We start from the raw sequence: 24,048 nt of genomic DNA, 5'->3' as shown, positions 1-24,048 counted from the left end.
CGTATTTCAAACTTGTCTGAACTAACAGCTTTAATAGTATTTCAGCTCTTCACTAGTCCTAAGGAATTTTACTGGGGCCAGGGTAACCATCTGAAAGCAAAGAAATTTGTCCCCATCACCCCTGTTCTATATTGCATGCAAGAGGGAAGCTGCACAAAACAACTTAACCCCTTCCAATAAGCGACTGCTGTAAGAAGAGAGTGCCTTCCACAGACATGGTGGTCATCACATCTGCACATGCCAGTCCTATTCATGCTGTTGGCACAAAGCTAACTTCATCCAAGCATGAATCACTTTTTGTTGGATCAGTGAATTGAATCAGCACACTAAAGGGGCTGGTGGATACCAGCATTGGAATAAAGAGAATGACTGGGTACAATATTTTTACATACTCCACGATCCAGAAGACAAGGATCTAGCTCTAAATTAAAGCTTGTGCAAATCATCGGCAGCCAAACAGGACCTCTGCCTTGCCTACTGCAACACATCTTGACACAGCGATGCTTAGATACCACAGCACTACCATCTCAACCAGGAGTTGCAAACACACTGGAAGGATGCAAATGCACAAACTTAGGGTAATCTACCTTTTTTAACAGTAAATTCAAAAAATGGTACTTCTGTGCTATTTTTTATTGTTTTTAAGCCCCAACAGTCTTTTGACTGTCCTCCTCTCCCCCAAACTCTGCTCAGCTCCTGCAGTAGCACAACCATCCATGGCCAAAGTCATGCCACTCAAATATTAGTTCAGTATTTACCAAAGGACACTTAAGCAATGAAGCTGAAGGAAACCTCAGCAGAAAGGAGAAAGTTCTCTGCATCATTCTAGAAGCTGCTAAGGAAACTGGGCAATGGCAGCATGCCCTGAAGCTGTGCAAGACCCCATTTGGACCCTGTGAGGTGCGAAGTCTTGCCTGAATCACTCAGCAAAGGGAGTGATGGTTCTCTAGCCTCTCAACTCCACTGCATATCAAGCAGAATATGAACAATTTCATGGACAAGATGTACTACTCAAGCATGTGAACAGCAATAACCTCAACCCCTCAAACCCATGGAAGGTTCCCTACAAAACAGTGGTTTGTTTAGGGAGGAGGTTAGGTTTGTGCTTTAGGCTTACTTGCCCCTTGTTTTTGTCTCTGTGGCTCACATTCATTTCCAGTAACTGTCGACTAAAGGGGAAAAGGAGAATTCAACAATAAAGTGCAAGAGTCTATTATGAGTAAYGGCAACCCATGTGCTTTTATGAAACAATAACACACCAACATAAAATAAATCAGAGCTTTTTTTAATTGTACAATGTAAATTACCCTCCCACCTGCTGTGACTCTCTGTAAGGAAAAAAAAAAAAAACGGCTGCACATTTACCACGATGACTATCCCTGTCTCATTCTCCATTGGCCTGATGCCCTGAGGTTAGACTGTAGGACTCTGTCATCTCTTGCACTCATATGACCTAAGAAAGGGAATGTGGCCTTTTTCCCACAAGCCCAGAGTGAGAACATCATAAAAGCTGAACTTTAGCCCCTTTTCTGGGCAGGCAGCACAATAGCAAGGAGGATGCAGTTACTCCCTAGAGGCTCTACTGCTAAAAAACATCACCAAGCTCAAGTAAAAGGTCAGTCGTCAGGACTGCATCTCTTGTTTTCTTCAGTTTTCCTCCTCTGTCAAAGGCAGTTAAACATTCTTTGCACACACACACCCCCCTCCCTCCTTCAGAGAAATGTAGGAAGGAAGTGCTTGCAAAATAGTTTAATTTAAAAGGGCGCACAATCACATCCACAGCAAGCACTTCTTTCGCCTCTGAGCGGAATGTTCCTGCTGCCTTGTGCTTCCCACCACAGTACAAATGAATCCCCACAGGGGCTGGACCACTCCTCCCTGCCCACATACCAACAGGCGTGGTATTTTTATGCCCAAATCCTTTTCTTTAGGGGTAGACACCTTGGGGTTAGAGGATCTGCAGATAATTCCCCGAGCTCCTACATCACCCTGCATGTGCTTCTTAAGCTGGAGCTGAGGCAGCCTAGCTAGTAGACAAGAGTCATGGAGCTAGAGAAAGGAAAACACAGAAAAACACTAATCTCAAGGAYCTCCACTGATAACAGGCACCGAAGGTCAGTAATGTGGCACTGGGTTGTAGGACATACTGATTTCACCTCCTATTTTTCTCACTGCTAACCAACCTCTGATCCACAGGCCCAGACGAACACTTGTTTGATGCTGCAGGATGTTTCTCCACTGAAGTTTGCTATCTGGATCTGCTTAGAGTTTGTAAAGGTTGTTTGGAGGAGGTGAATTCACCCGCATCCTCTGCAGTCCACTAGATTTATATGAAAGAAAGCAAGAAAGAGAGAGAGAGAGAGGGAGAGAGAGAGAAAGGGAGAAAGAGAGAGCTCTAAATGTCTAGTCCTTTTTGCAAAAAAAATAAAATAGAGACCAGGAGGCTGTTCATGCAGAATGTCTCTGCTATTGATCAGTTTATGCCTTTGGCTGGATCTTCAAGCTAAATATAGTTCTCAGTCACATAGCATGTCACATAGGTAAGCGGCATTTAGCTTCACACGCCTGTTTCTTTGACTTCTCAGAGACTTATGAAGTCYTGAGGATTTCTTTCTTGCTTCTTATCTAGGACTAAATCAGCTTGTCTTCCTTTGAGCCACGAACCACGATAGCCATTAGCACATGTCAAACAAGGATCACAGGTCCCTGTTGTCCCTTGACATCTCGGCAGCTACGAGGATTGCTAATTCCCAGCCTCTTGAAACAAACCTCTCCATCGCTCACAGTTTCTCAGAACGCAGCGGCGCTTTTGCCCAGTGGTTTGAGCAAATCTGATCATATTACTGTTGCCCTGCGTTCCTTACATTGTTCGTCAAGAATGCAGTGGATTGGTTTCAAGTTGGCACTCTCACACTTAAAAGGGACACTGTCAACAAATCACRGTCCTGTCTCGTTTTCTTTTAACCCATTGCTCTTGCAGCGCATAATTCAATGAGTAAAATAAAAGCCATCAGCGTATTTAGGAACAGGGCAGAATCACACACGCTACTCATTGCGTGATTGGTGATGTCGTCTTCCTTGGAACAGAATGGCCAGGATGAGGAATCCTGCAACAAATTTTCTATAAGGAAATGAAGAAAATAWGCATAGTGTTTATCTGAACACTTTCTCACGTACAGTCAAGCAGCTTTGCAAAGAGGAAGGTTGAAAACTTCGCAAAACAGGGAAACGAGACTGTCAGATGCCACAAACTGTCTGAGGACTTTGGGTCTAAGACATGACATGAAATTAGGTTGTTGACTTTTTCTCTTTTCTTTCAAAGTTACTACTGTTTCAACGTGTTAGGATCCACTCACAAAAATCACCCCAATGATTTTTCTTTCCTAGTTATTTTCAGCCCTTGCCCTCATGGAGGGTCACATATTTGTACCTCCACTTTTGGGTGATTCAGCTTCTACATTTCAGGCCAGTTATTATTCAGGATGTTGGTGCTGAGAGAATGGACCACATCACCCCTACAGCTGCTTCAGGCCATTTTCCCACGTAAGGAAACAAATACCTCAAGATTTCTCTGGTTCAAAAAACAAAACAAAACAGGTTCTTTTTGTTTTTGTTTTTTATTTTGTTTTTTTTTTTTTTTAACAAAACAGCTATTACTACTCTAATCATCACTTCCCCTTCCCCCCAGTCCTTTTTAATTTCTTTTCTTTTTAACTCAGTATTACCCATCCACAGTTTTGGTGGATTTAAAAATAATCACCATTTCAAAAGTACTTTCAGATTTTGCATRGAGATCCTATAGTGCTGGATTCAGTAAAGACCTTAAATAAGATGTCATTTCTGTCCCACAGAGTATTTTCATGGCATTTAAAGACTAACTGCCCACAAGCACCCTGCTACAAGCCCAAGCAAAGCACAAAGAAGTACAAGAGAGGACAGAAGTAGCACTGAAACATGGAATTTTCTGAATTTTGAACCTATTAAGAGTTACATGCTGCTATGTGCATGATAAAASTATAACAGAATTGCACAGAACATTACAACTACGTAGCCAGTACGCATAAGAGGTCAGAAGGGCTAGATTTCAGTAGTATGTAACTTGCTGCTGAACAGTCTTTACCAATTATCTCTACAACTCCAGGCTGAAAATCATGCCATTAAATTAAGACACATTCTACTTCCAGAACTCACTCCCGTATTCAAGTTTTATCCTAATTTAGCCAAAATGTAGCCTTAAGTAAATATTATATTGACCAGCAACACACTAGGCACACTACAAAGGCAGCCATAAAGCACAAGTTAATGACAGCTGGCCCTCTTCAAGGAGGCCAGACAAAGAAAAGAGCTGGAGCAACCGTGTAGCATCTGATAATTTAGAAAAAGCACAATCTCATAGAATGCAATTTTTGTACATTAATGAAGTAMTGAAACTGTACAATAAGCTTTAATGTCACCATTACTCTGGTTTCTTAATTGAATTCTGTCCCAACCCCTCCCACGATCCAAACAGAAATCTTAGAGGTGCTTTAATTCCACACTAACTCACAAGCTGTTATGCCTAACTAACCCAGAGGTGCTGACTCAGATGTGGACAGCAATTCAGTCTGGGCTATAATCTGTCAAACTGAAACAAGGAAGCCAGGCTCATTTGCTTTGATGGCYGATAGTCTTCCAGTCCTCCTTCTTCCATTCCCTTATATGATCCTGTCCCAACACTGCTGATCCTGTCCCAACACTAAGAGGTCATTTTGGAGTATATCAGTCCAAAGAACATTAGGATGAATTCAAAATTTCAGGAAAACTATAAGAAGACATTACTGACCACCGAGCCACATCTCTCAGACTGAGCCAGGTGTTCAGACGTGCACACAGATCATTTAGGCTAGAAGCAYAGGGAAAAAAATAAATAAAAATCAAGCTTCGGTCATTAAAAAGTAGTTTCTTCCTCAAGTTTTGCCATATTTTGTTGTGTAATACAGCAGCCCTAAGAAGCATTCCAGCAACTGCTCATGACCTCTTTACAGCAGCCTTTTCAAGTGAGCAGATTTTTCATTTTTTCTGCAATTAGTAGCAGAGATTTTCAGCTTATAACTGCTTCTTCCCTAAGTACTTTTTTAAAGATTCTTTTAAATGAGAATTTTAATTACTGAGAACTGAGATGTTTGATTAGAAAGGGGAGAGGAGAAAATCCACAGTAACCTGCTGTCAGAGCTTTACAGATCAAACTGCCTTGAGCACAAATTCCAGTGGTTTAGGTTCCTGCTGCCTCCAAAGTGTTTATGTGAAACGTGTGTTTTCCCGTTGTGCTGCAGTGATTGTTTGGTCAGACTGGGTGATGGATGGCGGAGAAGATTGTGTCTGGAAATATGCTCCAAAGTTGACAGGAAGCTGAGGAAGCCCTTGCCAGCACTTCCTTCCTTTATACAAGGGGAGAACAGAATGGGAAAATATGTGGCTGTCTCTTACCCTGAGAAAAATGCTACCCTTCCAGCTGGATTACAGTAACAATATTTTAATCTTCTACAAGATTATAATATCCTTCCTCTCTAACTATAGTTACAGCAGTAACAAGGACTGAGTAATGAAACAACCTAAATCTAAAACTAATTAGGGAGCTGCAGGAGTTGGTGCTGGAAAGCAAGCGCAGACAGAAACCTGAAGAACTACCTTCAGTCAAGATACAAAACTGCAGTGGATCAGATCTGTCTCATCCAGGACCTTGACTTCAAGAGTAACTGGCAATAAGCACTTCAGAGAAAGATGTGAAATCCATAGCAGTTGTATGCTGAAAATGCATCCCTCTTGACAGGTTCAATCTACTGTCTGTTTCTCAGAGAATAGATTTAAACTCAAGCTTCAATATTTAACATCTCTACAAAAATTATGTTGCAATAAGCAAATCTGGGAGTACTGTGGTCATCTGATCTACACATTTCTCATGAGCATCCAGGATAGTTTGTGTTAGAGACTTTCCTACTCTAAAATCTCTTTTTTTGAAGATCCTGCTTCTGAGTCCTTTTGTTGATGATTCACTAATCTGCATGACATCCTGCCAGGTAATCATGGGAATGCGGTCACAGGAATAAAAACATGTGCAGAATATTAAAGACTGGAAATTCTCTCTCCTCAACCCTGTGGTCAGCTGGGCAGTGTGGAAAATAACAGATGATACCTTTCTCTTCCATGCTGCCACAAGAGTTTTCCTACAGATTTCCATTCTTGAGCTCCCAGATTCAAGAGCAAGATAGAAAGGCATTCAGAGTCCCAAATCTGCCATCTCACTCTGTCTACAACAATATGGATTGTGATAATGAGTCAGTAGGGCACAAGACTGGTGTCTAAGTGAGGACTGCTTGCTTTCCTTGCTATCCCAGCAATCCACTAGTCTAACACTACCCTCCAGCAAACAGTCTGGAGGAGTTTGCCCAAATGAGTCGGAAAAAGAGAAGAACTCGAATGTCTCTTGACAATAAAATAAACAAATAAAATTTGGGTGGACAGTTCTCATAGCAGCTTCTAATTCTGAAAAAGGAATTGGACAAGGTGACCTCACACATAAACCAAGAGGGAAGAACAAAGCCCTTCCTACATCCAGGAAAGCACACAGCTGAGCAAGAGCTTGGGATACTGTTTGGCATTACATTTGGATTACATGTCCCTCAGGCTCTTCACCCTTGCAGAAACTGCCAGAAGTAATGGGTGTTACTGAATGCCAATAACCAAAGATGGGAAAGGAAGAGAGGAAAATTTTGGCATGACCGAGCCAGAGTAAGTAATAAAATCTTGTCCATTCAATCTCCATCCCAAGAACCCTGACACAAACTTCATGGGACAAAACATGACAACGGTACGTGTGTGCATTTTCCCCATGTCTTTTTACAGGGTAAGGCAATTAGAGAGGAAAACTCACAGATAAAATCTGAATGAATTGTGAAATATACTATAATAAGAATCATTTGCTTTTTTTTGAGTAKGTAGGAAGTTATAAAAAGGAATTATAAACACTTTCAGTCTGGAATGTAATTCTAAGAATTCTGATATCTAGATGCAGTTCTTGGAAACCTAAAAGATGTCACCTTCATGGCATCCCATTTACCAAAGATTTCATAGCTTTTGCTCTGTTTGTGACTTACTCTTCAGTAGAAGCTAGGAAAAAAAAAAAAAGAAAACCAAACACGCTGAATGAAGAGATGCATGAATATCTGAACAAGTGAAAAAACTCACCACCAGGCTGATCACTCTCCTGACTCATCCTCTCTAGGATGGCACCAAGTCAGAATGTTGAGCTTAAAGGTCTACAGCTCAAAGTCAGTAGCCAAAGCTGAAAAGGAAAAAAAAAAAAACCACATAGTTACTAATATTACTAATATGCTACAGGAACTTCATCTGGTGTGACAAAGGAAATAACCTTGTGTATGGTTTATCAGGTGTTGGTGTCTAAGCAAGTCAGTGCAGGAACTGTATAAACATACAACATTGCGCAGAGATGACGTAGACTACATGTAAGTCAAAGACTACATGGGGATTTGCTGAACCAAATCAACCAAGAAACCCTGAGAAATGGTACCTGAAACCTTACACAAGTCATTATATGTTGTTAAAACTACATCTAGCTTTCTGGAATAGTGCATGATTAACTGACAGATCTTAAATTAAGATGCAGGATTCTTTAAAGTTGTTTATTTGCCTACATGACAAAACCTAAGAGCAGACCTGTGCAACCTTCAAAGCATCTCCAAAGCAGACAAACAATCCACATTTTTGCCGCAGTTAAACAGCTCTTTCTCTTTGTTTGCTCATCCTTCCACTCATCCCATCTTGACTGTGGTAGAGTTGGGAACATACTCCAGGTCTCAAAAATCCCAATCCAATGCCTTAAACCACAACATCCTTCCTGCTGAATCATATTGCAGAATTGTTTATCAGGAAGGAAATTCCCCCTTGAGAGTACTCACACTGAGTATGCTGGTAGAACACAAATGCTTAGAAAAATATAAATGTACTGGGGAAAACAACAAGTGATTTGAGTCACTGTCCAACACACTGAAGTTACACATCAGATACACTGTGTTGGGTCTTGTCAGTGTTAGTAATGTCGGGAAAAGCACCAAATAGGATATTGTATGGACCCAACAATACATCTGTATGTGGTCTCATGCTCTTCAACACATGACAACTTGGAAAATCTCTCTCTCAGGTTTAGCATTAGGTATACATGGGCCTGAGAGGGACACTGAAAAGGGACAGCATCTTCAGTAGCAACACACTTGAAGTTGCTGACTGCAAGCAGTGCAAGTATGATCTATGTCAGAATTAACCTCAACATGTCATACAAGCCGTATCTTCTTTAAGGGAAGAAAAACAAAGATGCAGGGGAGGCACAATGAAGGACACAAAAAGTGGAACAAATATTTAAGCCAAACACCATTTATCCCATTAGTCTTGAGAAAACACAAAGGGTTGTAATTCAGCTGTGATAAGTTGAAGAACAAAAAGCCACTGAAACAGCAAGTTCATGGTCTGGGACTCAGAGGAATTTGGCTCCGTTCAGTAGTTGGGTGAAGGCGAARAATTTCCTCCCTTGCAAGCAACAGCTTTTCAGGTTGCATCCCAAGGGGCCTCTGCCACAGTAACTGTCGCAAACTCACATTTGGGCAGCTTCCCAGAAGAAATCTCTGACGAGATTTCTTTTGCAGACCTCAACTGTTACTGCATAGAAACTCCACAAGGACTGGCTTCTGAGGGACACAGGAATAAAACCCATACCCTCAATCATGAAGTCCTGGGGTCAGATTCATCAATCTAGAGCAGCTTTTGCCTGACATATCAGATATGYCTATCCGTCACCACAAAGCAGCCTCAAATCAGCCTGGAGCAAGTCATGCTCTGCCTCTGGGCATGTCAGACAGCCAAGGGCCAGGCGAGCCCATGAGCGCACACAGACAGGCTCTCCTGAAGATACCAGTCCCACTGGAAGGCCCGTCACCTCCGCAGCAGAGCGTGATCTGAGGGCAGCCATCATTCACACTGCAATGCTTACCTCAACTTCTGCTCCCCACAACTATTTCCTCCGTTAGCTCATTAAAGCCCAACTTCCAGATCCCACCAGAACCTTCTTAGATGAGCTGCAGAGAGTATTGTGCACTCCCAAACACAGTGAAGAGAAAAAGGCACCTTTAGGGAGTTGACCTGAAGCAGATGTCTCGGGTCTATACATTTAACGCTGACTCTTGCTAATCTTGGTTACTACCTCATGCGATGGCATCTGTGGCTAGCTGAATGCCACTCTCTGCCATTGCTTTACACCACACCTGGACATAATGGCCCTGCTGTCCCCTTAGCACCTTAAGAAACAGCCAGAAACAGTCAGGCAAAGTACCAATATTAAATCAGAGATTGCTCTATTTTCTTTACCCCAATGAGGAACATTGCCTTTTTTAACATCACAGTAGAGTAACTTAGGAATTAATGTTAAAAGCAGTTCAAATGTTCTTCATTAGAAGGGCTTCATTCTTTACATATGCTAATTTTGCAATCAGGCTCAAGCTTGCTTGCTTTTTTCCCCTCTATTAGGTCAACCTAACCTAAGATCCAAGTGGAGTGCATTCAGAGGGAGAACATTACTGCACATTTTCAATACTGCATGACGTTCTCATCAGTACACAGCATTGAATGATGGCAGATAATCTTGGTCATGGATTCGTTCTGCTTGATTCGAAGTTTTCTTCTTGAGAAAACCTGCACGAGTAGCTAAACAAAAAGAGTTCTGCAAGGAGGAGCTGCTGCATTGAAGAGCAGCTGTTGTTACCATTGAGCTCTTGTTTTAGGGACATGAGCACCCACCTATTTGCTTCCTATTTAAAGCAAAAACGAGTTAATGCCTGTAACCAGTCACCCTGAGTAAGGCGGGTGGTCTGAAGCAAAACGAATGCTCACTTGTCAAATCCATGAGAGTGTCCACCACCTCCCCTGCTTACAACCACCTCAAGGGTAAAAGCAACAGCCAGGTGGGTGGGAAGGCTTTTTAATCTGGCACACAGGGTTCACAGTGCTGTGTCCTTACCTGCAGCCAACACTCCAGCAAACACCAGACACGGAACTGAAGGTCCCCATCAGTTCCGGTTTCCTTTTGAGCGTTTTCAGTTCAAGCGGGACCATTACAATGCTGGAACATTGCAAGCCTCGCCAAGTAGGCTAGGAAATCTCCCTTCTRTTTTCACAACCCTCTTGTCAATTCCTGCAATGCTGTCTCAAGTCTTGCAGGAAGGGTTTTTTTCTTGAAGCTCATCCACCTGCTGGATTGAAGAAACTGCATAAAGACCATCTCTCTGATAGAGATTTAAAAAGTTTCTATTCCACTTGGCTATGGAGAGAGATTTGAAAATGCAAAGTGAGAGTAATCTGAAGCTTTAGAAACAAGATGACAACTACTAGGAAGCAATGCTTGTTTCTGTTCACTTCAAGACTGACTTCTAAACTGATTTCACATCTTTGCAACCTCTCATTCCTCTATCCTTACAGCATGCACAGGCATACAGAGAACAGATGCCCAGCATCACAGATTCCTCTCCAGAGAAAATGTAGGAATAGTGAGACAGAAGCCCTAACAAAAGCATTTGCCAAGTCCACTGATGCCTTTTCAYTGAATTTTGTAGATTTGGGATCCTGTTATCCTGAGACCAGATTTGGCTTTTAGGATCCCCCATCCACCACAAACCCAGCAACACCTATCCCATTCTTCACAAGGCACTGGCTGAATGACACCACCCAAAATCTCTGTGCTCCATGTTTATATTTATATTATCCCAGACTTCACGTTGTCACGTATCATTACCTACCGAGACTATTTACAAGCAATTCCAATAGCCAGTGGTACTCCAAGGTGGAATCAAGTTACACATATTGCATCTCTCTTTGCAGAAAAGGTTAAAAAGCAAATGGCAATTCCAAATATTTTTATATAGTCATTTCTTTATCATATAAGCCTTCAAACTACCCAGAAATTAAAGCCTCATTTCTCTTTGGAAGGAGTACAAAAAAAAAGCATCAATTTCATCAAAAACAACTAACATTAAAAAAGCAGTAGAAGCTGCCAGGCAGTGCCGGCAAGCACAGTATCTTAATYCTGCACTTTGTTACTAATGGCCTGAAATGAGCAGATCTCCACTGGACTGCAATGGGCTGTCCACCAAGCTCCCTTCTGACCCATCTGGACATGGCCTAACATACTGATGAAGAGCAGTGCAACCAAAGCCAACACCAAGTGTGGACAAGMCCATACAGCTCAAAGCCACCTTCTATGTTTCTCAGGCGTCTTTGGTTTACACACTTCATTTTAATAAGGAAAATCTTATTTCTCTGCATCAGTTTAATGCAATAGTCATAGTACGATAATTCATTCATGATAATTTAAGACTGTGGATTACCATTAGTGGTATAATAAGATTCTGTTGAACATCTGAAGGCTCAAAACAGGACAAATACAGAAGAAATCAGCAGTTAGTCTTCTCTAAGGCTACTTCCTTTGCCTCATTCGGTCTGTCACTGAAACTAGAGATTGGCCGACAAACATCAACAGATGTCCATCAAAACCTATTGCATTACCAAGGCTACCACCTTCAGCACTGTGAAACTAGCCAGCTCAAAAAGCATGTATTTTTAATGGAAGTTCCTGTCCAAGTCAGTAACATCAATAATAACCAAACTGTGTGACATCAAAGGSATAAACAACATCTGAAACATGTGAGAAAGCCCTGTACACCAGGAAACATTTCTTCCTGCAAGCATGCAGAGCATACAGCACATCACAGGCATCAACCAGATACCAATTATAACACAACCATAGTACGTTGGTGTTAATCAACTACGTGAAGCAATATGCAAAAGCCAGGAGTTCAYGTCTAGTCTTTCATAATCTCTAGCTGACCATGCACATTACAAGACAACAGCTAATTTCTGTRTATTTTACTCAAGACAACAGAGTTGACCCTACATGATAAAGGCAGTGACTTTAAAAGGCTGGGCCACCACTTCCCCGTCTGGCCAGGATAAACAGCTTACCAGCAGTGTCCAACCAAAGCGAATGCAGTCCGYAGTATTTTGCTCAATTTGCAGGGGTACATCAGGGAAGGTTTATTCCAGAAAAYGGGCAAAAACAACCCAATGGCCTGCAATGGGATGAATTTTGCTTTCCAAAGAAGGAGAGAAAAAGAAAGGGGAGGGAGMAAAATTTCACAGCTTGGATTTGAGTTTCTGAAAACACAAGAAGAATTCATGATTTCTGCCTCAAAGCTATACGAATTGTGGTAGTCCATGACTCCTACTATGCCATGCGGGAGTTGAAGGAAAGAAGCCCTGGCACATGTGCTTCCACATAAGGCTTCTGCTGCTGCCCCCTTCACTTGAAATATCAAGTTATATCGAAATTCAKTTTTTTTTCCATCAGGATATCTGTTAAGGACAATGTCTGCCGCTTACCCTCACAGATCTGAAGCAGGCACAGATAAAGAAGAAGTAAATACGACCAGTGACAAGTATTCTTGCAACCTGCTGCATGACTTGGGAGGCCRTTTGCTATCTCACTTCCTGCAAACTAATTGCAGTAGGGCATCTAAACAGTTCACTGCACCAAGAGGGATCATCCACCCGCTAGGAGCTTCTCCCATGTCACCACACAACTGGCTCTGACCTTGTTCTGAAAAACTTCCAAGAACAACCTCCCTCAGCACCTGCAAGTCTCCACTCCCACCAAGAGAAGCCCACACAGCACACTGACAGTGCACTCAAATGCCTTCTCTACGAATCCAGTGTTGGTGCCAGGGTTGCTGCTGAACTCTGGCTCTTGCCATTGCCCCTCTGACTGCCCCAAGGCTTATGAAGGTCTCTACCAGCAACCTGAGTGGGTAACACGACCCACCCCAAGCTCTCTGCTCATCCGGCTCTTCTTGCAGATGAACTTCGATCTCCTAGCAAACAGTTGAACCTGAGGACAGAGGTGACAGTCTCGCTGCTATCCGAGGTGCTCCTCCTCCACGGCTCTCTGGCTTCAGAAGGATGCTTCCTGTGGAGCACCAGGTGTTGTGGTTCTCTGGAGGCTGCAAAGGCAAAGCAGTTTGCTGGTCTCTGGCACCCTCTGCCGACAAGACACCACTGACCTGCCTCACACAGCTGTGCAGCCACCTTAGAGCTCATGCTTTTCATGCAAGAGACCCTTCACTGGCCCCAGCTCYCACTTCTCACCTAGCATGTGCAGCAGAGCATCCTGACTGCCCGCATCCTTGAGCTACACTGGGCTGAAGGCTCTCGCAGCAGGAGGACAGCTCTGGCAGTACCTCGAAAGCAGAACCTGGCCTGGAGGCAACTGCAATTAAGTAAGTTTTGGAAATGCAGAATTTCTCCCGAAATCAAAGTGTAAAAAAGTTCTCGACAGATAGAATAATAGGTCATTGCAGAACACACTGCACATTGAATTTTAATTTTCTAGCCACTACAACACATCTCATACACACAAAAAAAAAAACATTTAAAATGCCATCTGATTAAATAACCAAGATCACTGTGCCAGTTTCATATAAATTCCTTCTTCCTCGAAGATGCAGTGTAATTACTTTAAATGCTGACAATTCAGTATTTCCTGAATTCCCAGGGGAGGGAGGGGAAGTATTTTTCTCTGTTTTATCACTTCCAATCCTAGAATAGCTGTGCATTAACACTGTAAGCAGAACAACATCAAGTACTTAATATGTGACTTCTACTCACTACTTCCTAAAATGGAGCGCAAGGGTTTCATTTTGACTTCTGCAGAACCTTTAYGGCTGTTTCCTAGTATTTTGATTACAAGTTTAAACACAACTGTTAAGCAATGAGCCCAGCCACTAACATCTGTTCAGTCCTCCATGACAGTCGAGACCATTTCAAGATTTTTCTCCCATGTTGCTGATAAAACTTCATAATCTTACACAAATCCATCCGCTCACAAAATCACCTTGCACTGAATTTTCTTTTTCTTAATGCATTAACTGTCCTCCAGAGTTTGATGCTTCCAAAAGGCCTTGATGGATAGGACCTGGCAAGCACAGCAGGGAGAGCTGAAGACATTATCCTGGCCAGCTGTTTGTTCTACCTTCCTCTAGCAGAAGATCCTGCCTGGCCAGTACAGCTGGCTGGAAGCCCATGCATCAGTTGCCTCAGTTCTCTCCTGGCATATCCACATGAACAGCGGGTGAAAGTATTTGGACTGAGCTGCTGCACTCTGAACTAGACAGAAATGGAGATACAAGGACACATTCCTTCTGAGGCACTAATAAACAGTGGGGGACAGTCGTGTCCTAAATTATTGCAGATGTTTGGCCAGCAGGCACGAGTCAAAGCCCTACCATACTGAGATCACAGTGTGCAAGACCATGCTCTGAACTCCTGCTTCCTGCTGAATACTTTACTTTGGAGCACTGATCAGCAAGAGAGATTCTTCAGGCTGATTTGCATTAAAAAAATTGGAAGTAAAATTTTGTTGGCTGGAGTGTAGAGGGTGGAGGGGGAAAAAAATACATATATATATATATATCTCATAGCATGACTAAGAGATACGCAAGCAAACTCTGGTGATACAATTCTGAGAATCATAACATTGAGGGAGTGAGGGTAGTGTTTGACAAAGTTTTTTTTTTTTAATAACAGAAGCTTTCTGTCTTCTGCGGGCACTGCTTGAAGAGCTTTTGCTGCAGAAATGCTTAGGCCTTTGCTGGATGGATGACTAATTTCAGCAATGCAGTTAAGTTTTCTCCATTTCAATCTGCTTCCCTTGTTAATCTCTCTCTCTATTCATTCAAAGCAGCTTAAACTACTCCAGGCTGATTTCTCCATGATAACTCTCATTCCAGACCATGTCAAAATGCAAACAGAATCAAAGCACAATAATCCAATGATTTCCTCTCAAATTAACATCGTTTCTGTCATTCCCATTGTTATTAAATCCCTCAAATCCAAACTGTCTACAGCTCCTCATCTGCCACCCTCATTCACAGTTATTAACAAGCTATCCCTGAAAGGATAGCAGGGTCGTGGCTTAGACAGGTTGCAGTCAACACAGGTTTGTAGCTAGTTCTTTTGCTTTCTCCTGACTAGATTATTATATCCTGTAAATGTTTTTAKAACTCTAAGAATCCCACAGGCTCCTAGCATTATAATTTCTGGGTTATCTTTTCTTGTCAGCAAGAAGCAGTTTGCTGTTTTAAATAAGTTTTACATCTTAAGTCAAGGCAGGCTTTGAACACAGGGACTGTCCCTCAGCTGGAAGAACAGGATCACCTTTGGTGCCAAGAACAGCTTTTATATTGGACACAGGCTTGTAATCAAGTTAGTGGGAGACGGTATTGGTAAGAATAAGAAAAAGTTTTGAAGTCAGGGCTCTGTTCTCCTTGCAGTATTCCTTGAAGACTGGCACTGTATGGTCAGACAATATCTGGATTAAATATCTGGACAATGATTCAGACCGTTCAGTTTTTCATTTTGTATAATCAGAAGACTGGTCTTCATGAATCTGCTCAATATTCTTTGGTTCTTACCTTGATTTAAAAAAACAAGGGCTTTTTAGCTTGCAATCTCCCTCTGCATTACCATGCAGATGACAAGATGACAAGATCTTGGATGACAAGATGACCATGAGGCAGCAGTGTGCCCTGGTGGTCAAGAAGGCCCACGGGATCCTGGGGTGCATTAAGAAGAACGTCTCCAGCAGGTCGAGGGAGGGGGATCATCCCCCTCTACACAGCCCTGGGGAGGCCACATCTGGAGACTGTGTCCAGTTCTGGGCTCCCCAGTACAAGAGCGATGTGGAGCTGCTGGAGAGAGTCCAGCGCAGGGCTACGAGGATGATCAGGAGCCTCGAACATCTGCCCTGTGAGCAAAGGCTGAGAGAGCTGGACCTGTTCAGCCTGGAGAAGAGAAGGCTGAGGGGGGACCTGATCAGCGTGTATAAATACCTCAAGGGAGGCAGTGAGGAGGAGGGGCCGGACTCTTTTCAGTGGTGGCCAGCGACAGGACTAGAGGAAACAGCCACCAGCTGAGGCACCAAAAGTCCCACAGGAGCTTAAGGAAACACTTCTTGACAGTGAGGGTGACAGAGCCCTGGAACAGGCTGCCCAGAGAGGTTGTAGAATCTCCTTCTTTGGAGATCTTTAAAACCCGCTTGGATGCAGCCCTGTGCCACGTGCTCTGGGTGACCCTGCGTGAGCAGGGGGTTGGACTAGATGACCTTTGAGGTCCCTTCCAACCTTAAGCATTCTATGATTCTATGATGCAGCACTTGAGCCAAGAGGAATTGATTCCTCAAGTGCAAAGGCTTAGACTGATTCTGGGAAGCACTGAGWGCAGCACATTCACCATGAAATGGCTTGCCTGGATCAGGAGACTCCAACACGCTGCAAAACCTCTAGCATTATCTTCAGAAGTTGACAGAAAAACTTGTATTAGCTAGTTTTTGGGCTGTTACACGTCCTACGCATGAGTAACCTGAAAGGCATGTGCTTTTCTGAGTATGATTTATTAACTGAAGGTACAGTTCCTATAATTACGGTGTCTTTTTTTTTCCACCAAGTTTTGCAGTTTATGTATGGCTTTAAGTATCTTTCAAAATACGTTCACATTATTTCATCAGCTGATTCATTGTAACACAAGTGTTATAAACAYCATACTATTCTCCTTTAGGCGTGCACAGGAACATGTGATTTACCTCTGCCAAATGACATGGCATCTGATCAACTGGCAGCAAATTCAAAGTTAAACAGGAGACCTGTGGGCTGGAAAGACTCAGGTTCACTCCCTTCCTCAACATGACATTCCATGKGTGCTGCGGGATGTTACAATCTAGYTCACATCCTCACAGGGCAGCAAGGGRGCTTCGTCAGGCTAAGCAAGCATTCACACCACTTGGCCGCAACCCGGCTGGTTTCTCCCTTATTAAGCGTTATGTGGGCACAGGTCCACACTAGATCAGAGCAACCACTGCAGATGGATTCTGGAGGGCCATCCCACCGCCAGCTTGCTCGTGTAGGGTTGTATCAGAAATTGAAGCCTCCGAAAAGCAAACTGAAAGGAAGCCATATCTTCTGCTTTGCTATTACTAAATTAGCTGCCACCCTTTTTATGCTGCTGCCAGGCACTGCAGAAGAGATGCTGCTTGCGGTCRCAGAAGATATTATGTATATAAGAAGATATTGCGCAGAAGAAGATATTATATGGCAGGGAGGACTTAGGCATTTCTCAGCTAAACAGGGATCAGATCCTCAAGTTCCTCCTTAGGCTGCAAAGGGGTTGCATGCTGTACRGGATCAACACTTCACAAAGTGCTGTGATGTGTCCAAAGGATGCATGCCAGCAGAAGCATTGGGCTGATCTCCAGAAGCGAAGGTGCTCTCCTGCATCTGCATGCTTCTGCCTTGTCTGCATGGCATCCAAGGCCACGTGTCTCTTAAATCTTTCAAGAATAGCCCTAAAAATTYGGGGTATAGCCCTTCACCTGCCCTAACAGCTCTCCATGCTGGGATGCTATTTACCTAATAGTGATGCTCTTCTTCTATGTAGTTTCCAAGAGATACATGCAGCAAGCTCAAAAACCACAAGCACAGCTCTGCTGGCAAGATGTTCCAGAGAGGAAAGGCTACAGAAAACATGCAGAGATCCTGTTAAACTAGAATGGGGCTACCTGAAAGATAAGCACTGCTGTCAGTTGCTGTCCTTCATGTTCTTCAACTTGTTTGAGGTACCTCAGGGATTAACCAACCCTATCCCTGGCAGAAATGCAGCCCAGTTTCTTAAAGMATGGTGCATGACAGTAGCATCGCTGTACCAGTCCATCTTCAGGGACTTCTATCAGGCCACAGACAAAAATAAGGCCTAGGAAAGTTATTATTTAAATCAATTCTTAAAAGGGAAATTTCTCATAAGCTGATGGTGTTTATGGGAAGTGATATATGTTTAGAAAGCAAATGAATCCACATCAGAGGAGGGCAATGCTGCAAAGGGCAGAAGCAGGGTGACCAGTCCAGACACAACACTTTGGAATATAGTACTTCACCTTAAACCTTAGAGGAAAATCCTGCTTACTGGGGAACTTTTTTCCTGCCCCAATGAGGTTTGCGTACTGCAACCTGAAAAAAACAATAATTTTGTTCTCAGTTAAAGACAGATGGACACAATATGYTTTAGGAAGAACTGCACCTTTCCTTCCCTCATGCAGGTTAGCCTGATAGAATAGCCTCTCCTCACGATGCTCCTCAGCTTCTCAGCCTCTTGGGACACAGAAAGGAATTGGGAGGCCATAGGCTCAAAATAGAAAGCTGCAACCACCTAAAAAGTATTCATAACTTCAAATGGTCCGTCTTCCACTAAACTGCTGCTGAAACAATGCTGTTTGTCTGAGCCGTGAGTGGCCAAGCTGGAACCACCCATGCCAAAGAGAAACTTATCTTCACTGCTATGAAAGCACGAGAAGCAAAAACTTCAGCTGATAGGCAACAAGAAATGAATTTAATCGAGTTTTCTGCARTCCCCTGCAGTCTAACTAACTGTTGTGGAAGATGAGAAAACAAGATGGACCAGAGGACACTGACCTGACCTGGAGACACCACACACAGTGATGGTGCACTGGAGTAATGGAAGAGCTGCTTGCTGGAAAGGAAACCCTGGGCATCTCTACAAAGGCGTGACGCAAACACAGCAGAGCACTAATGCTGCACTCCAGAGTCTCCTCCAAAGAGCAACCACCAGCCAGAAACGCTCCGCCGACCCTGGGCGAGTCCCTTGTGTGCACGAAGCATCAAGCCGTGTGCTGGCACAAAAGGAGGAGCAGAGAGAGGCCCCAGGGGACACAGTCTGCACTCAGATAACATCACCGAATCACCAGGCTGCAGCTTCATGTTTTAATTCACATTGAGAACGGCAATCACTGCCGGTCTTCCCCAGCRCTGCCAGCGCAAACTCACCGCCAACTATTTTAAGGGACACAGCAACAAGTTACTCGGGACGGAGGCCTTTCTGCCCTACGCTTTAATCCACGCCTGCAGCTCTGSGGCCTGCCCGGCCCCGCGCCGCCACGCAGGACGCGCTCGCGGGGCCTGCAAACAAAGAGGGCGCCGGCAAACGCCGCCCGAGCCGCCGCAAGCCACGGCGGCAGCAAGCCCCAGCGCGCGGCGGCCGGGACTGACACGCGGGCCCTGGGGAGCTTCATAAAAACCACGCTCAGCTGGGATAACACACTCTCCAACAGCACACGCTCCAGAATAAATTAAATTGCAAAGTATCTTACTCGAAGTCACAAAATGCTCGAAAGAATGAAAAGCCTCCCAGGCAAAAATATTAGGAGGYTCAAAACATTGTAAAAGTGGTTTGGATCTGATGGCTTAATAAAACAGTGCAGCAATGGAAGGATTTTAGGTAGCATCCATAGGAAAGCCCTATTTGCTACTGCATCATTTGTTACAGGTAATTTGTTATGCTATGCTAGTCACTTGCTTACAAAGGTGGATGCTAATTTAAAAACACACAAAGTGTTAAATGCGTATCATTTTGTGACTAGGCTATAACACCTTAGAAAGTGATGAATTGTGGCTTTATTTCTGTATACTTCTCCAAGAAAGTATCCAGGCTAGAAACAATGCTAGCACCAACATTTCAACATACTACCTGAATTCAACGTTTCCAAGAGGATTCTATGCACAGATTCAAAAGAAAGTTTCATCTGGGGAAATACTGAAYGACTTCTGAACACTGCAAAACGTGCTTTTAACTAGAACAGATCCAGTTCAGAGTCTAATCTAACGGGGGCGGGGAAGGGGGCGGAGGGTTGCCACACACTAAAAATAGAAAAAAAAAAGCAACAAGGACAGTAAGGATTAAAGCTGTAAAGATTGATGAAGATACCAGAATACATATATTAAAGATACACTTTTCCTAGTATAGCTTCTATCTTGCCACTCATCCTGAGCGCTCAAATCAGCTCCACAGGCAGCTAAATTATAATTTTGTTTCACAACTCAATCTGCTCACAGCAACCAGATCCAAGTCTTGAGCTCCAGAGGCCTCCGAAGCACCTCAGGGAAAATCAAAACCAAAGCACTGGCCCAGAGCGGTGATGGTCCTACTGAAAGGCACGTGCCTTTAGAGCCCTGGGTGCCGATTCATTATCAAGCCCTTAACTAATTAAGCGACCAGACTACCTTGTCAAAGCGGAGAGTCCTTGTCTGTGCAGCTAATGCTGCAATGTAAACACAATGGGATAAGCTGCCTCGCTTCCTATTCTTTCCCCAGTTCTTGCGAGCAGCTGGGCGATGCTCTGCCTGAGCCGGGCAGTCTCTTGCTCATCTGTCACTCTTTGCCACGGTCACCCACGCCACCGCACACAGCATCCCAAGCCAAGCCTGGGACAAAACTGCCTCCGCTGCAGCAGCCATCACGCTGACAGCACGCGGGCTGCACGAACAACTAGCAGGAGGGAGAAGCGATTCCTAGATAGGAGTGACCATTGGAGCCAGATTGAATCTACAACTGCAAAAGATGCTACAATGCAAGCATTTATAGGTATCTCTTTGGGCTCCAGGACCAAGAAAGACTTTACAAATGATAGAGCTATTAGCAGATGGCATCGGGCTTCCTTTTTGTGTCTGCATGACTGCAGCAGTGAGAGTCGTTAGTCAAGTGCCAAGGACTCCAAAAGCCACTGTTCCCAAAACGGCTCCCAACTCCGGGCACCTGAAAGATGCTCATCTCAACAAGCCTGCGTGTGGACACGTCATTTTTAAGTAAATAGTAAACAGCAACTACTTTCTTATGTGAAAGCCTGGAAGCAGACTGCAAAGCTCCAAGGCTTGCTATTTACCATATCCCCTATGTGCCTCCCTTTCCGGCAGAATCTGTGTAAGGACTCCAAATACTTTTGGCAAGAAAAGCTGTACGGTTGCGTTACCCCATAGAAATGATAATGACAAAAAAAAAACAATTATCTGTCACAGCTGGGTTTTTTTTTTTATTAAAGCCCTGTTTTCCCACTTACACCAACGGCATCACACAGTCCATAACTTTAACATATTTTCAGTAGAAAATTTAGAATGACCAATATTTCAAATTTTGAAGTTCAGTGCAGTAGTCTAAAAGCAAAATGAATGACTTGGAATACGCGGATTTTGCAGACCTGCCTTTCCTAGGCAGCTCTGCAAAGGAGGAAGAACCCAAGGCTCTAAGTTGGAGGGAGAACCCTATTTAGAGTCCCAAATCTCATCCCCCAAACCTGTGGGGCACAAAGTCTGCCTGCTCTTGGCCTCAAAGTCAACCTGCAAGAGCGAAACATCGCCTCAACGGGATCGCCCCRTGGAGTCACAGTCATAACCCTGTCTGCTGACTTGACTAAGAGGGAAAATGAGCTATTTCTGTATAGAAGGCCAGGGGAGATCAGGGGAAGCAGGTGAGGGACATTGGGAACAGAAGGCTGAATAACATCTAAACACTTCACCCAAAACTTTTCAGTGCCAAAAGAGGGCCTGAAAGGTCCTTCACAGAGTCCTGTGTTGTGGCTGTGTTACCAGAATTACCACTTGCCAAAATATTCACTAGATTTTCAGGGAATACCTAAACTTTATTTGTAATGCAATGAATGGCAGAAAATGAAATACTTGGTGCAAGTAGGACATCTCCTTTCTTCCTGTCCCGACCAGCTTTATGACAGCCCAGYTTTAAGAAGAAAATTCATCACCTACTGCTCCATAAGGTACCCAGATTTCCACTTTGGAGAGTGATTCAGTGACTGCCTAGGGCCCCACTCCTAGGTAGGCCAGGAGAATTAAGCAAATATGAGCAAATGCAATGACTAACAAATGCTAAATAGTACCTGGATATGCTCTCAAGTTGGCAATCTGATTTCATTCAGCTCTACCTTGGGTGAGTTGTCAGTCTATGTAAAGTTAGTCCTCCTTCAATGAGGTGTAATGCAGACGTGCCTTTGCTCAGGATGGAATGAAACTCAAGACAGAGTAAAGGCACAATACAAAGCCTTGTACCTTGTGACTTTTTGTACCACAGCAGGAAGAAAAAGGCAAAACTGCTGTATTTTTATTTTTAATCTACCACCAAGAGAGATATTAGAGAGTCATGCTCCAATCTGTGCAAGTTCCTCATCTCYATCCAAGTTAAACTCAGCAAGTGTAAAGACAACATCCCAAATAAAATATATCAAAGAGAAGCCAGAATGATGTTATCCTAGCAGAACTGCAAAATTTTCCCCTATCTTTAACAAAACAACTAACAATATCAGCCTTAAGGTTCTTCTTCCTGCTCTCTCCCTGCTCTGCTTTTTTGCCCCSCTTGTGCTCTCTCCCTACCTCATCACTGCAGCCAAGTCTTAAACAATACACATGAAAASAGCAGCTTTCCATCTGCTCCTGGACTAGCCAAGTTAACGAGGCCACATGGCATCCCACTCTGGAGGGAAGGGTTCAAAAATTCTCGTTAGTGTAGTCTGCATTGCCCTAAAAATGTAAAAAATTTCAAACCAGATTGTATTTCACTGTCTTTCTCCCCTGATCTCCAAGTAAAAAAAGCATTCAGATTTCCAACACATACTGTGGAAAGAATGAAGCACTTTTGGAAACWGTGAAAGATCCATTCTCCTTTCTAAATTTAAAGACTTCTAAAACTAAAGCAAATCTCTTTCAAAAAAGCAGGACACCTCTGCAAATTACACCAAAGCCATTAAACTGTGGTTGCAGAAACAAGTACCTGTTTTTCCTGACCTACATTCTCAAGCTGGCAGGAAATCAAAGTTCATGTCAAATTACAATAGATTTTGAATAGACCTGCACGCACCATCCTGTGAAATCTGTTTGGGCCCAGTGAGCACCAAATGCAGATGAAAGAACTTTTTTTTTTTTTTTTTTTTTGTCACGCACGCTCTGCATTACATAAATGCAAACAGCTCACCTTTTTGTTGCAATATAAAAAGGTAAAATTCATTTTTTTTCCATAGAACTTTGTTCAACCAGGGACATGCTCTCTGTAAACTGCTGCAAATATTATCTAGTATATTTATAATAAAAGACACGTGGTTAAGCAGAAAACAGGAAAGAAAACAAGTCTAGCTTTGTCCTAAAGGCTCTAAGTTGAAAAGTCTCCCTAGTTCAGAGAGTATATAATAAACACATGGCAGTGAATCCTTAGGGAYTGTCACCTCTGCAATAGCAAAGGTGTACTGAACCAAGAAGAAGCATGACKAGAAGCACAGGAGTGGGACAGAAGCGGGAAGAATTACATTTGTGAGGACTCAGCTCCAGAGATGAAAGCACCACAGTGAGGTACAGAAATAAAGCCAATCTTTCCAATGCAACTGGGCACTTTTTCCCTTGATACCACTACACCTGCTCCGTGTGCTCTCCTCATCTTGACCTCTGGGAGTTTTATCGTCTGTTCGAGCCATCACACTATGGCTTTTGCAGTGGTCTACTTTAACATATGTCTGCAAAAACTGTGTGTGACAGGGACACATTTATTTTTTTTCACACCCATTTTCAGACCTCTGTAGTTTTCCAGTGTCTGTTATTAGACTAAAATTAAAATTACTGCATTGCTAAACACATCCAAGGCAAATCTATCTCTCTATCTCCCTATCTATCTATATATATTTGTAATGCTTTGCACAATCCTGGCAGAATTTCTTTAAAAATGTATCTTTTTTCAGGTCAAGTTAAGTATGTGCTAAAATACACATTGTAGGAAAAACCCTGAGAATATGTGAATCAGAAATCCTCTTAAACACGTATGTTAACAGATGCATCTTTCTAGCACTACCTATATATACCAGATGGAGCCAAAAAGCCTCATAGGACCCTGCTGAACTCCCATCACAGACCTCCATAAAGCATAAGGAGCCAGATACCTATTAGCAGTAATCCAAACAGTACTGTGTTTTGGGAACTGCTGTTTTGGCTTATGTGTTTTTTTTTTTATTGGTTTTTTTTTTTTTTTTTTTGATTTATACCTCATAACTGCAAAACTAATGAGATTCTA

General features: G+C 43.2%; 1 protein-coding gene across 5 annotated transcripts in view; it reads right to left on the bottom strand.

Moving 5' to 3' along the window:
* EXD3 (exonuclease 3'-5' domain containing 3) overlaps positions 1-24,048 on the bottom strand; it is a 277,733-nt gene that overhangs the window by 217,216 nt on the left and 36,469 nt on the right. For 4 of the 5 annotated variants that reach the window (XM_026049504.1, XM_026049500.1, XM_026049502.1 and 1 more), the window contains exon 2: positions 7,225-7,321. In XM_026049504.1, the coding sequence (XP_025905289.1) occupies positions 7,225-7,252 (28 nt within the window). In that variant the 5' untranslated portion in view covers positions 7,253-7,321. Of the gene's footprint in view, positions 1-7,224; positions 7,322-24,048 lie in introns of those variants that run through there. The other variant, XM_026049503.1, reaches the window with a different exon arrangement.

This window comes from Nothoprocta perdicaria, unplaced genomic scaffold, assembly GCF_003342845.1.
Source record: "Nothoprocta perdicaria isolate Ctin4 unplaced genomic scaffold, notPer1 scaffold_6, whole genome shotgun sequence".
Taxonomy (NCBI): Eukaryota; Metazoa; Chordata; class Aves; order Tinamiformes; family Tinamidae; genus Nothoprocta; species Nothoprocta perdicaria.
Note: the sequence above shows the minus strand (reverse complement) of the source record. Positions and strands in the feature narration are given on the sequence as shown.